Source organism: Poromitra crassiceps, assembly GCF_964638095.1.
Source record: "Poromitra crassiceps genome assembly, chromosome: 14".
In the NCBI taxonomy this organism is placed as follows: domain Eukaryota; kingdom Metazoa; phylum Chordata; class Actinopteri; order Beryciformes; family Melamphaidae; genus Poromitra; species Poromitra crassiceps.
In genome coordinates, this window is record NC_139633.1 from 43282111 (window position 1) to 43303433 (window position 21323).

Consider the following 21323-nt stretch of genomic DNA (forward strand, 5'->3'; position numbering starts at 1 on the left):
GAGCAATCTATACGGCTCTGGCTGAAGCATGCATCGGTTTCCCCTTTGATCACGTCTTTCCCTGCTGTCTCCTGCACAAAGTAAAGGATCTGAGGTGGGTGGCGCAGCTCCCGTGTCGATGTTTAAGGTGGCGCCTTGTGATCCCTTGAAGGGATTCATGCTCACTGGCTAGGTACGACCTTAAACAGCAGAATTATGGAATAATATGAATTATGATTTTAGGACGTCCACAGACGTCCTTGGCACTCCTCGTTACATTTTTTTAGGACGTCCAGAGACGTCCTTGGCACTCAATGTGTTAAGAATGAATTTCATCACACACAACAAAATTCCATACTTTTCCAAAACTTTTCTGGATTGTAAAAATTCCATGACTTTTCCAGGCCTGGAAAATGAGATTTTGGAATTCCATGACTTTTCCAGGTTTTCCTAAAGATGGTGTTGAGTGAGCATCTGACCTTGGTGTCCTGGATGGGCTGGCTGACCACCGCCTCGTAGATCTCAGTGTCCACATTCTCCGTCCCTCCTGGAGCCACTTTCACATCCGTCGCTAGCTGGCTGTTCTGCTCACACACACACACAAAAAATCGGGCCCATGTCACACAGAACTATGACACAAAGCTAAGACCAATCAGAATGCTTTGATGTAGTAATTTTGCAAAGTTTAAAATTAATTCCTAGAGTAATATATTTTGTCAAATTGTATTTGACATTAGTAAATAAAAAAACATTTAGAGTGATAAGAGTAATAAAGGCTATTTTTCACCGATAGACTTAGGCTATATAGGTGTGCCTTGAGATTTTGTCGTGCCTTGGGCACAAAAAGTTTGGAAACCACTGATGTAGGCTATCTCTATGCATCTCTTAATACCAATATTTCTCTTTACAAATTATATAGCCATGTACATTGCACTCTTCACAACATCCTGTGATATCAGTCAATGTTTGAGACAGGTCCTTTGCCTGTCTCATTGAAAATAGAAACACAATAGAAAAATATGAACTGCAGCACTGGCACAGCACATTATAGGCTATGTAAGATGGCTCAGACTGAAAAGTTAGTAGTGTGTCTGTCCAGTAACCTACGATAACATAGTAAGGGTAACCCAGGTTATTTCGGGACACATTACAGATGTCACTCAGGACACACGCTTTACCGATGGCTCCTGAACGCGTCATGTGCAGGAGGCAGACTGGAGAGAGGATGCAGCTGCGATAGTGTTTGTTTGCTCTCAACTCCGTGAATCTCGCTTTAATCTTCATCACAGCGGCTCATTACCCGCTGTACACAACGTGCACCAGTTCTGCACAAGCACTCACGGGTCTCTCCTCCTTTTACCGACTCTCTCAATAATCTCACCGCTGTTTACATGCTTTTCAGATCGGCTAGCTAGCTAACGCTAACACGCTAGTTATTGTTAGCTACTTTAGCTTAGCTTTCTCCCTCTCCGTAAGATTCATTTTCGTTACGCATAACATTCGTGTATGGAGGGGGAGAAGTCTCCCGCTAGTGTTGATGTCCAGTGTGATGGCAGAGACACTGGGGAATGTGTGTTTATTTATTGAGTCGCGTGTAACATTAATTAGACAAGGAATCCCGCAACTTCATTTTAAAAGCACAGCAATGACCAGTTAAAGCAGGGGTGGGCAATTATTTTTCATGGGGGGCCACATGAGAAACCCCGATTGTTGCCGGGGGCCGAACAAATATTGTCATGCCGTAACCCATGGATGGGTAACTTTGATGATAGAGAGGGCCACAAAAAATGTCCTCGCTACCAGGTTTTGCTGAGGGCCGAACGGCACTAGCATGAAAAATTTTGTGCATTTGAAGCCACGTTTAGAGGAATAACTCATTTTAAATTAACAGTTGTGATGTCATTATTCAGTCTTAACCACCAATATTTCATCCTTTTCTCACTCACTCCTATGTCACCACCTGCTCTCAGGGCTTGAAAACTTTTTTGACCACCTGCCAATATGGCTGCTAGATTTTAAAGTTACCAGCCAATTAGAATTTCCACTAGCCAAAATGTTTTTCTTGAAATAAATCAGAATATGAATGGGTTAATTTAAGCATAAGTATCAGTAAGTGGCCCGGGATGATCAAAGCCTGTGTTGAGGGTCACACGAACAAAAATGCACTCTTGAAGCTAAATAAATCCAAAACCAATGAGTTAATTATTTTAATTTCTAATTCAATGTAGCCTTTTAGTCATAAAGATTATTGAAAGATATTCCATATTCCAGACTGAAATGCTATAACAGAAGTGGAGTATTGGCCAGAATGACATGAACATTTGGACACTTATTCAGCGGGTATCTTGCATGTTGCGTTCAGGTGCAATGTAAAAAAAAAAAAAAAAAAATTGCAATTCCATCCCGGGCCGCATCCGGCCCGCGGGCCGTAGTTTGCCCATGTATGAGTTAAAGTGATGGTACCGAACTTTGGGAACTTACAATATCGAACCGTTTTTAACTAGAACGACCGCAACGCGGACTTATGCCTCCGCCATTAGTTCATTCTTGAGTCCAAATCGCCATTTGAAGCAAATTGGAAGAAATTCCGTCAAGGCGCTCCTGAGATGTTGCGTTACAGAGCTTGGAAATTGGGTGTGTGAGGTCACAGTGACCTAACTTTTACCACCAAAATGTAATCAGTTCATCATTGAGTCCAAGTGGACGTTTGAGGCAAATTCGAAGAAATTCCATCAAGAGTCAAGACTCGACATTCCTGAGATATCGCGTTGACAAGCTTGAAAATGGCATTCGAGAGGTCACAGTGACCTTGACCTTTGATAACCAAAATGGAATCAGTTCATCCTTGCGTCCAAGTCGATGTTTGAGCCAAATCAGAAGAAATTCTATCAAGCCGTTCTTGAGATATTGCGTTAACCAACTTGGGAATGGCATTTGTGAGGTCACAGTGACCTTGAAGTTTATTATTCAAATATTTTTATTGGCTTTTTCACAGCACTCAATCCTCCAAATTAACACAGACAGAACAAGACAAAAACAAAAACAAAACCCACAATACCAACACTACTCAATAAATCAAAACCAATATCAATTAAATTAAGCCGGTCAGGACAACAACACAAATATATACAGATACAATTGACGAATAAACAAAACAAAACAAAATGTAGGGTAGGATGGGGGGGAGCAGCTACGCTTCTGTAACCTGTGGGAACTCCGTCTCGAAGTAGGACAGAAACGGTTGCCAGATCTTAAGGTACTTCTGGGTGGAGCCTCGGGCAGTGTGTTTAAGCTGTTCTAGTTTGAGATGGGACATTACCTCTTCTACCCAGCGCTTGTGGGATGGTGCCCTAACCTTCTTCCAGCTGAAGAGTATTAGACATCTAGCCAGTAATGTAGAGAATGCTATAGCTTCAGCTTGGTGAGTTGGAATTGATGTCTCCTGTGGGACTACACCAAACAGAGCGGTCAATGGATTGGGATCAATGACTCTGTCGCACATAAACGAAAATGTGTTAAATACACCTGTCCAGAATGGGGTCAGTTTGGGGCACAGCCAGAACATGTGACTGAGGGTAGCTGGGTCTCGACTGCACCTAATACAGTTTGGGTCTAAACCAGGATATAGCTTGGCCAGCTTGCTCACCGATAAGTTAAGCCTATGTAGAACTTTAAACTGTGTGACCTTGAAGTTTGACCACCAAAATGTAATCAGTTCATCCTTGAGGCCAAGTTAATGTTTGAGGCAAATTTGATGAAATTCCGTCAAGGCATTCCTGAGATATGGCATTAAGCTTGAAAATGGCGTTGGAGAGGTCACAGGGACCTTGACCTTTGATCACCAAAATGTAATCCATTCATCCTTGCGCCCAAGTTGACGTTTGAGCCAAATTGGCAGAAATTCCATCAAGCTGTTCTTGAGATATTGCTTTAACGAACTTGGGAATGGCATTCGTGAGGTCACAGTGACCTTGACCTTTGACCACGAAAATCTAATCAGTTCATCCTTGAGTCCAAGTCGATGTTTGAGGCAAATTTGATGAAACTCCGTCAAGGCATTTCTGAGATGTTGCGCTAACAAGCTAGAAAATTGCGTTCGAGAGGTCACAGTGACCTTGGCCTTTGACCTTTGACCACCAAAATCTAATCAGATCATCCTCGAGTCTAAGTCGATGTTTGAGGCAAATTTGATTAAATTCCGTCAAGGCGTTTCTCAGATATATATCCGGCCTGGCTATCGCCGGCGGAGGCATAATAAAAAGTATCGAAAAAGTATTGAAATTTCGGTATACCATGCAACCCTAGCCAGAACACACTCGATTTGGGGGTGGAACATGCCAGGATTGGCCAACGCCAACGTCAATGCCCAGAACTGTCAAATCAAATAATCGACAGAGACACTATGGCCCACCTCCCAATCCCCTTTTCTTTTTTTTGCATGACAGTGTATCAGAGATTGAGCATGTTATAATACAGCCACTATAAACAACTAACCAACGCTGTATGGAAACGGTTTTGCCCGAAATGGTTAAAAGTTATGTCAATTTGGTCAGTCAGTTGGTACTCTAAGGCCTACGGGGTGGCCCTTCAGCCGGAGGCAGAACTCGCCATCTTCGGCTGCTCAGAGTCCTCTCTAAACTTTCCTACAGCTGTGCAACAGTCTCTGACACAGGAGACAACTGTTGCCAAAAAACAAATTCTGAAGGAATGGAAATCTCCCTCTCCACCCTCTTTCCAATTGTGGTTGACGGACATGACCTCTGTTATACGCATGGAGAGACTTAGGTTCCTGAGAACCAATGCACTTAGAGAAAGTTTGTGACTATCTGGGACCCGTTTTTGGTCTACCTCAACGAGGCTAGGGGTGACGGGTGACTCGCCCGGCTGGCTTCTCATAGACCCCTTGAGTGAGATCCCAAGTATATCGTTTACAAGAACATAAGCACCTTAGGTGGCTGGTGGCACCACTTTGTAATGATGATTATATTTTTTTGTTTTGTTTTTCCTTTCTTTCCCCTGTGTCTGAGCCTGTTTTGTTTGTCTTGTTTGTGTTCTATAAAAAATTTAAATATTAAAATAAAATAAAAATAAATAAAAAAAAGGTCAGTCAGTGGCGTTTTACTGCCCTGTAACATAACTAACTAGTCGCTAATATTAGCCACAGTAGGCATTACCCATGATGACCAAATTTTTCACATGAGTGGGGAAGGGGGGAGTACGCCGTGACGTCAGGTTGTACCGTTTTGGAGGGCAAAAAAAAAGCAGGTTTGAACCCATAGAGGTCACTTATGCTGTTGAAAATGATAAAGATTGTAGAATATTATAAATTTGGTCTCAAATGTGGAAATTCTGACCAGAATTCTTCACACACCACCCTAAAAGCCATATATATTGGTTAAAAGCTGAAAAAGGTTTGGGGGGTAAGTCCTGCTTTAAAAACACTTTAACCTGATGTGTTTTGGATCGGATGCCTTCATCAAGTCACAGTCTGGACTCTGGACTCACCACATTTTTCTTTATTTTTTACTATTTTCCACATGTTAGAATAACAGTAAAATAAAATAAAATAACTGGTTGGGATGTGCGTCTCTTTTTTCACTGTTAGAATGACAGTAAAGACATCAAAACTATGAAATAACACAAATGGAATCATACAGCCTTCCAAAAAAGTGTGAAACAAATAGGGCTGACCTGAATGCTTCGAAGCTTTGATCGTTGCCATGGTAATCGACTTTCAATCAGTATTTGAATGCTTCGTGTGCTTTTTTTGTTCGTTTGTTTCTTTATAGTAGTACAACATTATTCATGTTGGCCATTGCTGACTCACCTTCTGATTGCAGGCGGTGAAGTGAACTCTGACCCCGGGCGTCATTGCCTTCGGGTTTCCAAAAAAGGCGTCAAAGCTGAACCTGAACTTCTCCAGGTCCTCTCGCTCCACGAGGCCGTAGGTCGGCTGGGAACAAGACGGGGAAACTCCCATTATTGTTTGTACAAATTACATATCATGATTAGTTAATAAACTAGAAAAGTGAACTCAGTAGAGTGCAGATCTCCACCAGGCAGCACCACACCTACCCTTGGCCAACCCCAAACCCAGCTGCAAAGAGAACTCCTTGCAGATAACAAGGCAACATGAACAGTTTGCATATGGTGATATTTTGAAAAACATTGCATATGGTGACGTGAAAAACATTGCATGTGGTGATATTTTCAACATTGCATAATTATGGTGATGATGTGAAGAACATTGCATATGGCTAGGGCTGCAACAACTAATCGATAAAATCGATAAAGATTTATTGTTAAATTCGTTGGCAACGAATTGCATTATCGATTCGTTGGGTTGAGATTCGTTGGATAGCGAGAGTATATGTAAGGGTTAATGCACGACGAGGTGTCCATTATCACTTTTTAAGGGACGACGTGAGAAGCGTGAACCGGTCCGAGGCGCCAGCCGAGGACCGGTTGCTTCCGCGAAGTCTACCAATTAATTTGATTACGATTAAAAATCGATTTATCGTGCAGCCCTAAAAGACACCACTGTGTGTTTTATGTTTTTAATATCTAATGTCTGTTTTATAACACTGCCGCTACTCTTCAGTGGACGTATGGAGCCTATACACAAATCTTTACAAAAAAATGAAAGAATGTGATATAAAAACAGGTTCAATGGCCTTTTACAATCAAATTTAATTCTGCTCATTAGGAGTGATGTATTTAATTGAAATATTAATCAGAGGAAACAAGGTGATGAAATTTACAATGACAACAAAAAATACACATTCAGATGAAAATGTGTTGGAACCTTGATCATAATCAAGTCTGGTTCCTTACTTATAGATGCCTCGCGGGAAGACCCACCGTCGCACACAGCCATCAACGCTTTACCACACCGGCCATATGCTAGGTTTCGACCTAGCCTTGTTTTTTCTAAACTTATAATAAAAGTGCCATATTAACCCTTAAGCTTGGTATCTCTGTCCAGACCATGGCGCATTGATATGAATGGTGAACAGACCATTTGCCTGGAACTACTTAGCTAGGTGTACATTATCACAAAATAATAGACACCCTGCAGCCAATCAGAATTGAGTAATAACCCACACCATGGTATAAATGGCGATATTGTGAAAAAGATTGCAAACGGTGGCAAATATGGCAGCCGTGCTTCTTACCCCAATGAAGGAGATGATCCCCGTGGAGCGTCCCGGAGGAGGCCTGCAGGACACACACAGGTCAGGCTGCATTCACAACCACACATCTGCCACTACTGCTACTGCTACTACCCAGGGATTCCGTTAGCCGACAATCTCTGGGTTTCCTTATATTCTGGTTTATTTCAAGAAATACATTTCAGCTAGTGGAAATTCTAATTGGCTGCCCTGCAGGGAGAGCAGGTGGTGACATAGGAGTGAGTGAGAAAAGGATCAAATATTGGTGGTTAAGACTGAATAATGACATCACAACTGTTAATTTAAAATGAGTTATTCCTCTAAACCTGGCTTCAAATGCCCTAAATTTTTCGCGCTGGCACCGTTCGGCCCTCAGCTAAATCTGGTAGCGAGGACATTTTTTTGTGGCCCTCTCTGTCATCAAAGTTGCCCAAAAAAAAAAAAAAAAGTTAATTTCATACCCTGCAATAGAATGTCAGTGTGAAAGCCACAGAGCCGTACTTATCAAAGGTTCGTTTTCCCAGTAGGCCGAGCGGTTTGGCAGGCTTGGAGGCATCTGGTGGGGGGGCAGTGGTGGGCGTGGCCTGGGTGACAGCCGGGGTCTCTGCGGCCGTCTCGACCGCCATGGGAGTCGGCGCCGGGGCAGGTTTGTCTGGAGCCGAAATCAATGCTTTGATCTGGAAGAGATGAAGACGAAAAATCTTCAGCTTAGCACAATGACTGGTAGTCTGCAAATTCCAACAGCGCCATAACGCTCATATGTACCTTGAGTCTCTTCATCCATATAAGTGAGTGGCTCGTGCATTCACCCCGTTATGAAATAATAATGTAAATAGACATTGTAATTTTCGAAGCAAATACATAGCATGTCATAGACTGTGTTGCATAGTTGATTGCTCTATTGCTGCCAAAAATGTGTTAACTCATTCAGGGCCAGTTTAGGACTGCCAATATTTAGCACAGGCCAAAGATTTTCATAATTGTTGGTCATCTTTCAAGACCCACAGTAAATTATCTATTAGCACCAGAGTGATTTGCAATACCTCAAAATGAAGATGTACGTCTCTGGGTTCACCAGGAAAAAAAAAGTTAGCTTTTAGCATGTTCTGTACTCTACTTATATCCATTTATATACACCCTGTTTTCACCCAAAATGTCTCTCTCTCAGATGACAAACAGGAGCAAATGCAATTTCTGTAAAATATACATTCTCAAGCAGAACTCGCTCTCAATTCTTTTATTTTGAACTGTATTGACATCAGACATGTAAATACTATTCGTTATGACACAAATGAAAAAAAATAAATATATATATATATATATATATACACATGAAGTGCTTTTTTTTTACATTCAACAATACTGCAGTGTGAGTGAGTGTGCAGACAGACACACAGACAGACAGACACACCGACAGACAGACAGACAGACAGACAGACAGACAGACAGACAGACAGACAGACAGACAGACAGACAGACACACACACACACACACACACACACACACACACACACACAGACACACACACACACGATGCCCCTTCGTTGCGTGATTTCTAACCCCACATAGGATAAGCAATAACCACGCCCTGTGGCGCCGGGATTGGCCAGGAGCAACAGTGGAGCAGAGACACTACACTGGAGGGCACGCAGTCCAGCGATTTCATGAAGCTCTTGAGAACGGGCAGCGGGCTTCTGCCTGCGTGCCTAGCTGTTCGTGTGCTGCTCGTCCATGTCTCCCCCTGTCATATTCTTCCTGCTATCGTTGCCGTTTTCCCCTCGGCTATTCAACACGTCCTCACCGCCCTCTGATCACTGCTGATCGATCATTTCCTCATTCCTCCGATGATCAAACGCATCTGTGGATTACTTTCTCCGGTTTTCTCCGGCTGGCACACAGGAAGGCTGGCACACAGAAAAGCGACCAGCTCCTGCAGCGCGCGAGGGGCGTTTCAATGGGGTTTCTCCTGTCAGCACAAGGCAAGCTCCTTATCCATTTTCTGATATTCCTCCTGCTCAATTTCAAAACAACAGCTGCGGTATGTGTTTGTTCACGTGTTGTCTTAGATGATAGGGACCTGATACCATGTGACAGGCTGGGGAAGTGTTTTAACTACGCCCTGCAGTAATAAAAACAAAAACACGTCAAACACGTCATTGGCCCTCTGGGCTATTCCTGATAAGACGTCAAAGACGTCATTGGCCCTGAATGAGTTAATGTAAGTCGCTTTGGATAAAAGCGTCTGCAAAATGACATAATGTAAATGTAAATGTAAATGTAAATAGCCGGAACTTCTGAAGGCTGCTTTATGCTCACCATTGCGTGAAGGGCGCGGGGGTGGAGCGAGGGCCGGGCGCGTCAAATGACGTAAATTTGTTGGGCGTGGTTATTCGCTACCTCGGTTGGGCACCCACCGTGTGCCTGATTTTTTTTCTCACAGCGCGACCTCCGCACGGCTTCTCTCCAAACATGGCCACTTTAGCCCTGAACACTGAGCTGTTTTCCCCACATTTCTTGACCCATGTGGTAGGCTATAAACTTTGATTTGCAACTGTTCGTTTTTAGTCATTTCACCAAGTAAATGTGTTGTGTTGAGAGCATTATCGAGAGAGATTAAAAGCAGCACAGAGTAGGCTATCAGGGCTGAGAACTAAAACGGCTTTCAGTAAAAACAAGTTTGGTGATTCATTCATGTGCTGATGTACGGTCGTTTGAGGGTGAAAGCGCACTCAGTACTGCACATAATAGCGTTTCATTGCGACTTTTCACGGGCTGTTCTCACTTACCATTGTACAATAATATACCAATATATATACCATTGTATAATAATCACTTGGCTGATCACTTCTGAGTATAATAGGTCCGCACGGTGACTCGGGAGACTCGCGGAGCTCCACCCCCACGGAGCTTGCTCGAGTATAATGAGCCCTTTAGTTTGGTCAGGAAAGAAGTTCACTTTGGAAAGTTACAATATCTCAGTTTACATTATTATTTCATAGCGTGGTGAATGCACGAGTCACAACATGTACATAAGAGCATTTTGGCGCTGTTGGAATGTTCAAAAAACCAATTTGCTCCGCCATGATTGCCATTCAGACTCATTGAAGAGTGAAGAGTCTCTCACCCACTCCGGCTGCTCCGGGGGCGGGTTCACCATTGCTTCCTCTGCATACGCCGCTGTCTGGACAGGAAGCACCGCATTTAGCCAGGGAAGAAGAAGAAACAGGAGAATGTTTTAACTCATTAAAACTCAAGTCTCCTGACCAGCAGCTGATAACTGCACCAACAGCACATTGTACTCTATTTTCTAATCCCCCCCAATATTTTATTTTCAATTTTTATAGAACATAAACAAGACAAAACAGACAAACGGGCTCAGACATAGGGGGGGTAACAAAAAAACCATAATTATAGGGTAAGGGAAACCAGCCTGACAAGGCTACCTCATCGAGGTAGACTAAAAACGGGTCCCAGATAGTGAGACATTTTCTAAGTGAGTTGGTTCTCAGGAACCTGAGTGTCTCCATATAACAGAGATAATGCCCCATCAACCACAATTGGAAAGAGGGTGAAGAGGGGGACTTACATTCCTTCAGAATTAGTTTTTTGGCGACAGTTGTCTCCAGTGTCAGAGACTGTTGCACAGCTGTAGGGAAGTTCAGAGAGGACTCCGAGCAGCCAAATATGGAAAGTTCTGCCTCCGCCTGAAGGGCCACCCCGTAGGCCTTAGAGTAAAAGTAAAAAATTCTGGCCCAGAATCCCCTCAGTGAGGGGCAGAACCAAAAGCCATGAGACAGTGTTCCCTCCAACACTTGACACCTTTCACACAGTGGTGCGTTAGTAGGGAAGATCTTGTGTAATTTCTGCTTGTAGTGGAGACGGTGAGCGACTTTAAATTGGATCAGCTGATGTCTGCTATTAACTGAGCAGAGTTGTACAACCAACAGACTCCTTTCCCATAATGTCAGATAAATCAGTACCAAGTTCCCCCTGCCATGCTTCTCTAATCCTCTTAGTAGAGGCCATGGTGCAGTCATTAAACTAGCATACAAATCAATCTAGAGATGAGGTGCTTGGAGTGAGGAAGGCTCAGCAAAACATCGACCGATCACCGATTACCGATCACCGATATATAAACTCCTCAAAAAAAGTTTTGAAACTTTATTTCCGTCGATTATTTCTCCCCTTTAATAATACCAATTGGTATTGTATTTTATATCATTGGAAAGCCTGATTAGTGGTAGGGCTTTTTTTTTATTAAACGGAAGCTCCCGTACTGCTTTGCAGTATAGCATTCGTTTTCCGTCCCGTTCAAAGACGCACGGGTATTTCACCTCAATGACAATTTCCTCGTCCTTTGTTTCTGTGCGGGGCTGCGGGCGGACGCGGTTCTTCTTGCGTCTTGCAGCCACTGTGATTGTGTGCGAGCAGCCCCACCTGTCCGAGTCAGTACTCGTTAAACATACCGCACGTGCAGCATGCATCACGTAGGTTCCGACTGGTAATTAGTAACATCGTTTCGATTGTAACAGCAATAAAATGTCACATATATGTCACTCACAACAAGTATTAAAACATTTATTTGGTGTATATTTTGCTGTTTGCTGCTGTACATATTTTGTTGCATGTTAAATCGTGGTTGCCCCTGGGGCAACCAAAGACCAAGAAATGGTTGCCCCATGTTTTTTTTTGGTTGCCCGGGGCAACCGGGCAGCCGTTAATGTCGAGCCCTGCAGTGCCGTTAAAAGGGCGGCTAGCTAGCAAACGGCTAAATGAGACTACAGTGTTGAGTCGACGGGGACATTATACGTCAATAACGTCATCACTGAACACGGAAATTCTCTTTCCCTCACCTGGTTCAGACCGGGGTAATCAGTGCACAGCACAAGCTTTTACGCTTCAAAACTCATGAAAGTGGTCCTCATGTGTGAAGATTATCCGGCTGAACACTGGTTCGCGTTTGATTAAGCTTGCGTTGCCCAGAGACCTTATTTGAAGCATCGCGGCAAAAACCCATTCAAAAATCCCATAGGCAGAAACAGTGAAGAACCAGGAAGTCCGGGAGTTCCGCGTTCTGACTACAAAAATACGTCATCCCTGGGGCTCTCTATGACCATCTATTGGCTCATTTCCACCACATTTTATTTACTGCCCTGCACAGCTCGTCACCAGTTGGCTCTACTCGTTTCGGCCCGATGGATGTTCTGCTTCGACCGCCAATCATCTGCCCCCGCCCACCCCCGCCCACAGCTGGTCATCATAGCGACCGCATATCTGTCCTCCGCCTAAAAGCCGAAGTAGGCTATAACATAACGTTACAATTAAATCCATCCAGAGAACTTTTAAACTGTTTATGAAATACTGGTGCCTCTAAATGACCTACAGAGTACATGGGCAAATGTGACAATCGGCCAGGAGAATGGATATCACTTTGTAGTTAGTCAAACTCACAGGCATGCGCTGCGCGCGGACGGGAGAGGCGCAACAGAGTGAAGCCTGTACCCCGGCGGCCTCTCACCAGGCAAGACCGCGGCTTCACCAAAGACCCGCCTGCGGCCTAGCGGAGCGCTGCACAGGAGCTTCCTGAGCAGCGGACTTTTTTCTCTCTCAGACAATTGAAACCACCGCCACGATTTTATTTCACCAGAGGCGAAGGCAGCAACACAAAAGACTGATGGAAATATACATAACAGAAGAGAAGGTAAGCCCACTAAACTGGTATGCAGCATTGCATTGACAGTCAGTAGACAGACAGAGTAAACATGATTCTGCCTGACCAATCAGTCGTCAACAATGTTTTCACGTCACCGTATGGTACCGGGTTCACAGAATAGAACCCCGACGAGGCAGGTACGAAAAGTAGCACAACTCAACTCCAATACAACCCGGGCTGGGACAGTTTTTACCGGTGGAATGAGACCATTTATCGAGTCGAGCGGAGCGGGACCGCGCTACTACCTGCAGTGGAAATGGGCCATATGTATAGGTCTTTGATGGAAGCCAGACCCTTCTCACTCCAGACATGGTAGTTTCTATCTGACCAAGGAGGTAAAAAAGACTGAGTGAAACAAATTGGAGTGTGGATGGAAACATCTGGTAGAGTCAAAACTTTCCTAACTTGGTTTAGAATTCTGAGGGAGTTTCTCACAACAAAACCCAAATCCTTAAAAGTCCGCGGCCTCTCTAGCTTAGAAAATAAGATGGCTGGCAGAGAGTTGTTGGCAATAGAGCTGGCCTCCATTTTCAGCCACAGGGGGGCCCGGAGAGCTAAATTGCCACGGGTCCCTTGCCGCCAAAACATTAGAGGTCTAACATTGGCAGCCCAGAGGTAGTGCCTAAACACTGGTAAAGCCAGCCCTGCTTCAGACTTGGGTTTTTGCAAGTGAATTTTTGAAATTCTATCATTCTTATAATTCCAGATGTAGGACAGAATTATTGAGTCCAGTTCTTTGAAAAAAGTTGATGTAAGGAAGATGGGAAGGTTTTGACACAGATAGAGGAAGCTGGGAAGTGAAACCATCTTAACTGAGTTTATACGGCCAATCATGGACAAAGGCAGGACTTTCCAGTTTTCTATATTGTTTAAGCCTTAAAACAAAATCCCCAAAATTCAACTTGAATATTAGTGTAGGATCTCTGGGTATGGTCAAGCCAGGATAGGTATATATTTTCTAATTTCTAATATTTCCAGTGAAAAGAATCTAGTGTGAACTCTGCCTGTCTGTCCGTCCGTCCGTCTGTCTCTCTGTCTGTCCATTCTATCTGTCTGTCTGTTTGTCTGCCTCTCTGTCTGTCTGTCTGTCTGTCTGTCTGTCTGTCTGTCCTCATATGGAGAAGATCCCAGCTGACAGCACTCTGTTCTAAAGAGGAACTTTGATTTGGAGAACATTTTAAATCAGACAGTTGCCTAAAGCTGACAGAGCAGTGCTCTTTACCTCTCCTGGCCAGCCGGGCGGCGGCACGGTGGGGAACCCGTTGGCATCCACCGGTGGTGCGTAGCCAGGGAAGGCCGAGACAGGTCCGGGTCCATAGGCCGCGGGGTCCGGAGGGCCAAACCCAGGCGGAGGGCCTGCGGGATCAGGGCCCCAGGGGTCCGGGCGGTCAGGGCCCCAGCCAGGATGTCCCCAGGCCGGGGCAGGGCCCCCGGGTCCCCATCCATCAGGAGGGGGGCCCCCGGGTCCCCAGCCATCAGGGGGGGGGCCCCCGGGTCCCCAACCCTCTGGAGGGGGGCCCCAGCCATCCGGAGGTGGGCCCCTGGGTCCCCAGCCATCCGGAGGTGGGCCCCTGGGTCCCCATCCCTCTGGAGGTGGGCCCCCGGGTCCCCAGCCATCCGGAGGTGGGCCCCCGGGTCCCCAGCCATCCGGAGGTGGGCCCCCGGGTCCCCAGCCATCCGGAGGTGGGCCCCCGGGTCCCCAGCCATCTGGAGGTGGGCCCCCGGGTCCCCAGCCATCCGGATGTGGGCCCCCGGGTCCCCAGCCATCCGGAGGGGGACCACCGGGTCCCCAGCCATCCGGAGGTGGGCCCCTGGGTCCCCAGCCCTCCGGAGGGGGATGCCAGTCATCGGGATGAGGGCCCCAGCCTGGTGGTGGAGGCCCCCTTGGTCCCCATCCACCAGGCGGCGGGGGGCCCCAGCCTCCGGGAGGCGGAGGCCCCCATCCACCGGGCGGTGGGGGACCCCAGCCTCCGGGAGGTGGGGGTCCCCACCCCGGAGGACCCATGTCATACGGAGGCCCTTCATCGCCCGGCGGGCCCATGGGCGGACCAGGCTTCATCGGTCCGGTTCCTCGTCCAAAGAAGTTAAAGCCTCTGGAAACTGGCCTAACAATAGTAAAATGCATATATGATATCAAACCTGGGTGTCATATTACGCATCCAATAACTATTATCACACATTTTCATGGATAAAATTTGAAAACTTCTCCTTCTCTTTGCTGTAAAACATGTTTATTTCTGCTCCAAATTTGGGCATTTTAACATTGGGGTCTGATTCGTTTTTAGAGCCATTTTCAAGTAGCCATTCTTTGAGACACACATACGGGTATTTGGCTGGTTTAAACTTTAGGGGCAGGGCGTCAATATGTGGGTGAGGAAGTGCCGGCTTTCAACATTGAGAACGCTTGAAAATGCTTGATTGTCATCTTTTTCGGTCATAGCACAAAACTTTGTTGAAGTGGTGTAGGGCAGGGCCTTCAACAACCACCATCTTATGAAAATTTGTCATAATAAATAGTCGTTTTTTCGAGTTCCCTAGCCACAAGGAGCCTGAGAGGAGAACACGCTAAAAACCACTCTTTCAGATGAGAAAATGAGTTTGAGTTGACGATTCAGTCTGAATATCAGAGTTTACACACAGAGTCCGAAATTTCATATGCATTTTTTTTTAATCCGCCATCCGAAAAAAAAATCATCACGCACAGAAAACCTTGCGCACTCAGTCCGATACGTTTTATTATTATGTTCGTCGTTCTATTTGCAATACGAAATAGTCCTCTCCTGTATCCACGTTACAACATGACTGACAGGCAGCAGCAGCTGTGATGTGGACTGCAGCTGCAGCAGGTCGGGGAATGGTATCCATATCATACTGGACAAAGGGCTCCATCTCACCTTCACTTCACCAAGCCGGCTGTGGTGCGCAGCACTCAGGGAGAGGGAGTGGAGGGAGAGGGGCCAGTGAGGTGAAGCGAGCCACTCGGACTGAACTGGAGTGGACTCCAGCCGAGCGGGACTCGGCTGCACCTCTGTCTCCACAGCTTATTTTCGGCTTGCATGTGTGACAAACTGCAAAATGTCCACACTGAGGACATGCTGGCGTGTGTGTTTCCTTTTGGCTGCAGCCCATCTGTCTCTCTGCCTTGGGGTACGGGCACATCACGTGAACGCGTGCAGCTGCAGGTAATTGACCAAACAAAAAAAGGGGGAAGCCGACGGGCGCACAGAATCGGCTATGTGGACGGACCGGCGCAGATCACCGGTTGAGGCCGATCAGCTGAAAATCTGCCATTTTTGGTCATGTGCATCCCTAGTAAAAACACTTTTCCAATGGACTTCAGCGGAAACAAACTACCAAACGTAACTACGTTGTGATATTCTCACACTTTGGAACACTTATTCTTGTCTAGTATTGTACTAAATCTAGTTTTAAATCTCATAGGTAGGGTGATAAGAAGCATCTACTTTTGTCATACTTTGAGTCCTGCGGTCCACAAAGCTTCAGTTTTTGTTTAGTGTTGTTTTTATTTTCACCTAGTTACAGAGCGCTGTCCGGCAGCCAGGGCCGGTCAGAGCTCCATTTGAAGTCGGCAACTTACGGTTTAAACACATAAGTTGAGACTTTTTATAGAAACATGCATACGTTTTATGAATACTTTTAAGCCTGTCCATAATTCGGCATACACATACTTATCCCCCCCCCCCCCCCCCCGATTTGTTATTCTATTTTCATCCCCCATTAGTGCTAATTTTTTTTATTTTTTTTATCCTGGTTTCTGCTCCACCCTCTGCCGATCTGGGGAGAGCCGAAACTGGCTCCATGCTTCCTCCAAGACATGGGCAGTAGCCAGCCGTTTCTTTTCACCTGACAGGGGAAGCTTCACTGGTAGGACATAGCACGTGGGAGGATCACACTATTCCGAGTTCCCCTCCCTCCGAACAGGCGCCCCGAACGACCAGAGGAAGCACCACTTCAGCGACCAGTATATACACATACTTCAATAAGAAGCACACATCCCAAGTATATTTAAATATTTAGCCAGTGATTCACACACAGTCCAATACAGTGGAGGGCGACAGAGCGAACCAATTCCAAACAGGAGATTTTACATTCACAAAGTGGTTCTTGGGAGATTTTAGATGGGTAAAATTATTATTATTATTATTTCCTATGTATCTTGCACATTCTGTTGCCGGCCGAGTTGTAATATATCATCATGTCATGGTGTCTTTGTGTCATTAATAAACGAGATTGTTATTTTTCTATAAAAAAAAATTACTCCTATTTTACATTGAAGTCAATGGCGAAAGGCTTGTTTTCCCTCACATTTATTCTGGCTGGCTTCCATGTGGGCGTGACGCGTAAAGTGACGTATGTGTGTCTCAAAGAATTCCAGGAAGTTAATAAATGCTATTTAGCACTTCTGTCTTGTTTGTGTCTCATTAAATCAGCTGTACACACAGCACGCCTACTTCTATCTGTGTGGACATGAGGCTGCAGTGTTTGTATGCCCAAAATGCCACGAAATGCCTTGTTATCAACTGTTATTGCTAACAATGGCTAGCCTGGCTAGCGAGTGGATCTGACCAGTGAACAGCTCAACTTTTCTGCAAATGGAATGCTAACCAAACGGATGTGACGTTATTTAGCCTCCACATCCCAGTTCTTTTGCGATAAAGGGACGCAGTTTTTTGTACTTCCGCGTTGGCCTCATTTTCGGCCTTGCTTGGGTTAACATGAAACGGTTAGCATTTGAGCTAACCTTACTAAGGTGAAGTAATCTTGGAGAGAAGTTAGCCCACATCAACCACCTTTCTCATGTATTAGTTACATCATTATTAGTGTCCTTGCTTAGCCATGCCTAACTGCAACTCAGTAACCAGTTAATAAAGGAATGGAGAGACTTTGCGTTATTCTAAAGAATGTCATAGCTGTGTAAAATGGGATAGGCTAACGTTATATCCTCAAACCTTTTAGGTGTTTACTGACATTCGATCCCAAATGTCATCATTAAGAGTCAATCTCTGTGGTCACGGACTTACCTTCCCAGGGGCTCAGTTAGCCGTTAGCAATAATGCGAACGTCTCTCTTCGTGTCGGCCTGGAACAAAGTAACGCAGCTAGCTTTAGCTCATACACTCAATTAGCTAGCCTAACTTAGCTAGCAGCTAACCTAACTGAAGAGCAGACTGGCTGCAGGAGTGAGCGCGTGACTGAGACATAAACTCATTTGTTTGACTATAAGGTTAATAATAATCACATTAAAATCACTCGGCATACTTTCAGGCAGCTCTCTGCTGCTAACATGTCTGTGCAGAGAGAGACCAACAGGAGAGTGACTTCTTTTACATTTATTGGCGGTTGGTAAACTTGGTGCATTACCGCCACCAACTGGTATGGAGTGTGGACTTTACAAAATGAAAATATTATAATAATAATCATCATCATCATCATCATCACTTTATTTGACACACACAAGGTCCAATAAAAATCACACACTACATATAAAACAGGTAAACAACACAATAAGAACACTAGCAACTCAACAATACTACAATAAGACACTGTACCAATGTTTCCAGATGGAAGGTATCTAGTGTCACTGACTCAGATAGGCTGAGACAGCAACATAATTATCATATTCAGAGACACATTGACTACCTTTACATGTACACAATATTCCGCTTTTTGCCCATATTCGGAAAATGACAATATTCCGACTAAATGAATAATCCACTAATATTCCATTTACATGCAGCCGCAGCTCGCCCTCCCCGACACGTGAGGGAGGGGGGGAGAGAGAGATGCAGGTAGGCGGAGCCGCAGAGTTTTTCTGTTGAGAATAAACAGAGCAGCACTATTCTTATAGCCTGGGTAAACCCAGCCTCCACGTGACCTGCTCTCAGACCTGCTCTCAGTCACTGTAACTGTAACTGAGAGCAGGTCTGAGAGCAGGTCACGTGGAGGCTGGGTTTACCCAGGCTACTATTCTTACTAGCATCACTTGGTCCATTTCAGGAGCTTGCTGCTGAAAAGTTTTGGTGTTGCGCATCCAAGTCTTTCATAAAAAGTAGGCTAGTAGCCTACATTATTACCTCGCAGGCTCGCAAGCATTGTGGACTTCCGTGGGCACTGGGCACTATAGGCTACTCTCTCTTTCTCTCTATGTTTCTCATCTCCTCCCCATCAGAAATGTCGGCTTTTCTTTTTGCATGCCAGAGATGATGGATTATTATGATCGCCTGTTCTAGCGCTTTCTAGCACACATCAGGTGACCACAAACAGGCAACATGCGTCGCAAACTGCAGTAAAAACCCTGATTGAGACGCATATTCCGAATGCGCTGTAGGCCTATACATGATCAAATAATCCTCTGAAAACCCGAATAATTAAGCAATATCACACGAGAGGGAGTGCGGTTGTTGGCTAATATCGGCACTGCTGTGATTTGGTCGTAGGCACGAGGCCGCAGGCCGAGTGCCGAAGATTATCACAGCAGTGCCCAGTGAAAATATATGATTTATCTATTTATTCCTCCGCCAACAAAAATAGTTCCCTCAGCTTTCTGCTTTGCCGAAAATGTAGCCTAATCAGCCTAATTAACTGTAGGCTGTCTACTTTACTACTGTCTACTCTACAGCTGTGAAGCATTTTGTTGTTGAGCAGCGGAGTGATCTACACACAGTGAAGCGCCAGTGCATTATCATGAAATATTGGCACTGGTAGGATCCCTCTTGTCCAATCAAATTGCCCGGCCAGAACTAACTGTTGTATAATACTGGAATAACCCAGATGTCTTAATCGGAAAATGCTAAATTCGGAAACAGGGCAAATTCGGAAAATGCAACTGGAATATGCTGTTTACATGACCCTTATCAAATTCAGAATATTGTCATTTTCCGAATAATAGTGGAATATTGTGTGCATGTAAACGTAGTCATTCAGACAACAGTTAAACTTATACATCAGGTTTCTCAACAGGGCATGAAAGGTGCTAACTCCTTCTCCACAAAACATTTCAGTGGAGGATGCTCAGGCAGTCATTATAAGCAGAAACAGAGGTAGGCAACAGCACTCGAATTAGAGTAAATCTTGAGTTTTTATTTATTTATTAAGGGCAAAACAGACGCGTTTCAGCCTTGAGTGCTGTTGCCTACCTCTGTTTCTGTGATCTCCCTGCAACCTGCACCGATTGAGCATTGTGCGTGTTATTCCCTTGCTGCAAGTCATTATAAGCAACCTGGAGCTTGGATGCTAGCCTGCTTAAACTTGACCCACATGGGGGCAGTATAGAGAGGAGTACAGTAGGCTCTAAACAGGTTTGGCCATCTGAGCAAAAATAAAACTTCTTCCACAGCATGTTAGCTTGAGCATACAGTACACGCCTCTGTCTGTACATGTCATCATCATCACTCATTTGATCAGTTATAATATGACCCAAATATTTAGTTCTACAGCAAACTGCCAGCACCTGCCCAGACAGATAAAAAGAAGGAAAGGAAAGATCCTTATCGCCTCTTGTTCTGCAGATCATAGTGACACTCTTTTTAGCATTGTATTTCACATCAAAACGACCTCCATAGTCAGAACAGATATTCAGCAACTGTTGGAAACCAGTACTACTCGCAGACAGGATGACCAAATCATCAGCATATATAAAGTGATTTACAATGGTATTACCAATCACATAGCCCGTTCGGCAGCTGCTGAGCTGTACAGAGAGATCATTCATATAAAGATTGAAGAGGGCGGGGGAAAGAAGCCCCTCTGACGGACGCCATTCCCGACACCACAAGAAGCAGAGACCGTTTTACCCCACCTTACCTGCATGGTCTGGTTAGCATACCAGAATGCCAAGATTCTAATAATGCTATCAGGCACGCCCCTCTCCCTCAGCTTTAAAAACAGTTTCTGATGGTTGACTCGGTCAAATGCCTTAGAGGCATCAATAAAACCCACTAAAACAGAGGAATTCTTACCTTTATACATATCAATAATAACCTCTTTCAATGCATAGATACAAAGGTCAGTACCATGCTTGGCTTGGAAACCAAACTGATTGGCAGACGTGAATAAAAAGGAACTTAAATGATCTAATAAAATTCTCTCTAAAACTTTAGAAAGGACACTGGCCAGTGCAATAGGTCGGTAGTTGTCCACACTCCCCACCTTACCTGCCTTGTCCTTGATGACTGGTACCAAAGTGACCGACAACAAGGAGTCCGGCAGCAGCATAAGGCCTGTAAAACAGATGGAGAGCAGCACAGCCACCCTGGGGCTCGATGTTTAAGATGCTCTGCCGAGATATTATCTTGGCCGCTGGCTTTGTTATCGGCCAGATGAGTTATAGCTTGATGCACCTCGTTAACTGTAAACCCACTGTTATGGATGCTGCCCACTTGAAAGGGTCACTCTTTACACAGTTAAAAACAGCGAAATAATGCTGCCTCCACAGCTCA

At 45.0% G+C, this 21323-nt stretch overlaps 1 protein-coding gene across 1 annotated transcript in view; it reads right to left on the reverse strand.

Annotated features, from left to right (window-relative positions):
- LOC310789212 (uncharacterized protein) overlaps positions 1-14713 on the reverse strand; it is a gene marked incomplete at its 5' end in the record, with an annotated part of 77961 nt that extends 63248 nt beyond the window's left edge. The window contains 7 exons of the mRNA XM_083650798.1: positions 459-563; positions 5807-5932; positions 7155-7197; positions 7653-7828; positions 10277-10333; positions 14088-14450; positions 14540-14713. Coding sequence (XP_083506924.1) covers positions 459-563; positions 5807-5932; positions 7155-7197; positions 7653-7828; positions 10277-10333; positions 14088-14450; positions 14540-14713 — 1044 coding nt within the window. The remainder of the gene's footprint in view (positions 1-458; positions 564-5806; positions 5933-7154; positions 7198-7652; positions 7829-10276; positions 10334-14087; positions 14451-14539) is intronic.
- Between the last annotated feature and the right edge of the window lie 6610 nt (positions 14714-21323).